This window comes from Octopus bimaculoides, chromosome 2 (assembly GCF_001194135.2).
Source record: "Octopus bimaculoides isolate UCB-OBI-ISO-001 chromosome 2, ASM119413v2, whole genome shotgun sequence".
NCBI classification, from domain to species: Eukaryota; Metazoa; Mollusca; class Cephalopoda; order Octopoda; family Octopodidae; genus Octopus; species Octopus bimaculoides.
The window spans coordinates 187,738,111-187,740,652 of record NC_068982.1 but is presented as its reverse complement, the minus strand read 5'-3'; the positions used below and the strand labels follow the sequence as shown (position 1 = coordinate 187,740,652).

The 2,542-nt window shown below is 38.0% G+C and overlaps 2 protein-coding genes across 3 annotated transcripts in view; both read left to right on the top strand.

Moving 5' to 3' along the window:
- The window catches only part of LOC106872926 (fatty acid synthase), a 29,546-nt gene extending 27,592 nt beyond the window's left edge, over positions 1–1,954 (top strand). Inside the window, exon 14 of the mRNA XM_052965913.1 lies at positions 1,923–1,954. Within this exon, the coding sequence (XP_052821873.1) occupies positions 1,923–1,954 (32 nt within the window). The remainder of the gene's footprint in view (positions 1–1,922) is intronic.
- LOC106872932 (uncharacterized) overlaps positions 1,926–2,542 on the top strand; it is a 33,902-nt gene continuing 33,285 nt past the window's right edge. For both annotated transcript variants that reach the window (XM_052965796.1, XM_014920109.2), the window contains exon 1: positions 1,926–2,185. In XM_052965796.1, coding sequence (XP_052821756.1) covers positions 1,954–2,185 — 232 coding nt within the window. In that variant the 5' untranslated portion in view covers positions 1,926–1,953. The remainder of the gene's footprint in view (positions 2,186–2,542) is intronic.

The window sequence follows — 2,542 nt, the reverse complement described above, 5'->3', positions numbered from 1 at the left end:
GCACTCTAAAAAAATCTTTTAAGCAGTAATATTCTTGCCTCCATTATTAAAGGTTTTGTACTTCCGGTTAGAAGACCCCATGAGTCGCCGACATTACTAAGGGCATAATAGGTGCGAAGCTAATGATAACTTCTTGACCGGCCATAACCAACGACCACATAATATAACATTATGAAGGCTAACATTTCTGTCTGTACGCAAATGCATTCAGTAATTTCAGATGTTGGTTTTGTCATTTGACCTTTCTAATATGGCTGTCTGTCGGGAATGTTTGATGTTTGTCACAAATAAATTTGTTTCCTATTGTGACATTTGACATATTTTTTTAGCGAAAAGTTGTTTAATAAAATGTCATTGAAGTGATGGTGGCTAAAATCCTTAATGAAATGAGTCTGAAAAAATTGTTTTAACCGATTCATATCCAATGAAAAATTTTAATAATTATAGTTTACGATATTTCTTGTGAAATACAAGGGAGATAATTTCCAAAATTACCGTATTTGCCGGCGTATAAGATGCATTTTTTATGTAACAAAAATTTGTCATGATAGACAAAATACATTGTCACTACATCTATGGGATTAGTTTTGGATGTAAACTGCTGAAAAGACAACACTGCTTTGGGTATTCGTTCTCACAGTGAGTTAAATGACAGTAGGATCTAACGGTGGACTTATTTAAACAATCATCTGAGGAAGTGCATTTTACATCTTGGATGGATGATAAGGATTATACATCTCACCAACGTACTATGGGTGAAAAATTTGTCGAGACAATTGTAGTCTGAAATAATGTCGTTCATTCCATTTTCTATCGTGTGTGTGAAGTTTAAGATTTTGATTTTGATACAATTGTTATTGTGAATCTCTTTTGACGTAGATATCTTTAAACTTTAAAAGATGTCATTATGAAAAAAATGAGAGATTATTATTGATGCAGAAATGTCGCAATAATGCTTGTTTAAGTATCTGAACAGATCTAAAACAGCAGCAAGGAGGTGGTCCGAAAGGTCGGCGGTATAAACGATAGGAAAGTTGACCAGCTGTCGTGGAATCTTAACCATTGGAGCGCCGTAGAGCGGGGTGGGGAGGGATAGTGAATGCAAACGGTGAGGTGTGAAATAAAAGCCACGATGAGGTGTGAATGTAGTAAACAGAAAGGAGAAACGATTCACACATTAATATAATTGTCCTCGACTGTTAATCACTTTATATAAATGCTAAAAGGACTTTTCAATCGCTTTGTCTCCTATCTGTCTCTCTTGTCACCCTGTGTCTTTGTGTCCTGTCTTCTATTGTCACTCTCTCTTGTCACTCTCTCTGTGTCCTGTCTTCTCTTGTCACTCTGTCTTCTCTTGTCACTCTGTCTTCTCTTGTCACTCTGTCTTCTCTTGTCACTCTGTCTTCTCTTGTCACTCTGTCTTCTCTTGTCACTCTGTCTTCTCTTGTCACTCTGTCTTCTCTTGTCACTCTGTCTTCTCTTGTCACTCTGTCTTCTCTTGTCACTCTGTCTTCTCTTGTCACTCTGTCTTCTCTTGTCACTCTGTCTTCTCTTGTCACTCTGTCTTCTCTTGTCACTCTGTCTCCTTTCTGAAATGTATACCAGTGGTTCTCAACCATTTTTGCTCATGGTCCCCTTTCATTCTTATTTAGCTGTACTGGACCTTTATGTTAAAAGGATTTTATAATTAGATATTAGAAATTGTGTAAAATCATTAAAATATTTTGTGTATTGTGGGAGTGTGTAACCAATTTATTGCACAGTTAAACAACAAAATCTTATGTAGGCCCCTCGCCCACAAGGGTCACGTGGACCCCGATTGAGAACCAAAGATGTACGCTTTTATCTGATCAGTCAGAAATCGATATGAAACTGGTTAAACTTATTTAAACATTTTCCCCTTTTTTTTTTCTTTTTTTCAGGTCTTTTAGGTGGATTTCTTCATTGGATCTGATGCACCCTTCTAAGACAATCCAGATCGAAAATAGACAGTTCGATAGTCAATATGTCCATCGAATCTTGACTACTTGTGTTGATATTCCAAAAGTATTAAAGCAATTACCCCCTGTCAAAAGACTCCATCTTAACGCTGCCACCCGCCGCAGCCATGTTTCCACAAAAGACTTTCACTGTTTGCCCGATTCTTCTTCTCTCCTTACCGCTTTGGGAGAATTGTATTTACTGAGTAAGAATGTTTGCTTTCCCTATTTGTTTCTATTCTAATTTCTCAGCTGAAGGTGGCTAAGGTGTTGCACTCACAATCATAGCGTCAGGAGTTCGATTCCTGGTGGTGCGTTGGGTCCTAGGGCAACACACTTTATTTCACGTTGCTCCAATCTACTCGCCTGGCAAAAATGAATGGTACCTGTAATTTGTCACATTCTGTGCCATACTGAATCTCTCTGAGAGTTACGTTAAGGGTATGTGTGTCTGTGGAGTACTCAGTCACTTGCACGTTCATTTTACTAGCTGGCCGTTCTCTTGATGGGATCAATTGGAACAGATGGGTGTGTTGTATTCACGAGCTTAAGATCAGGGTTTC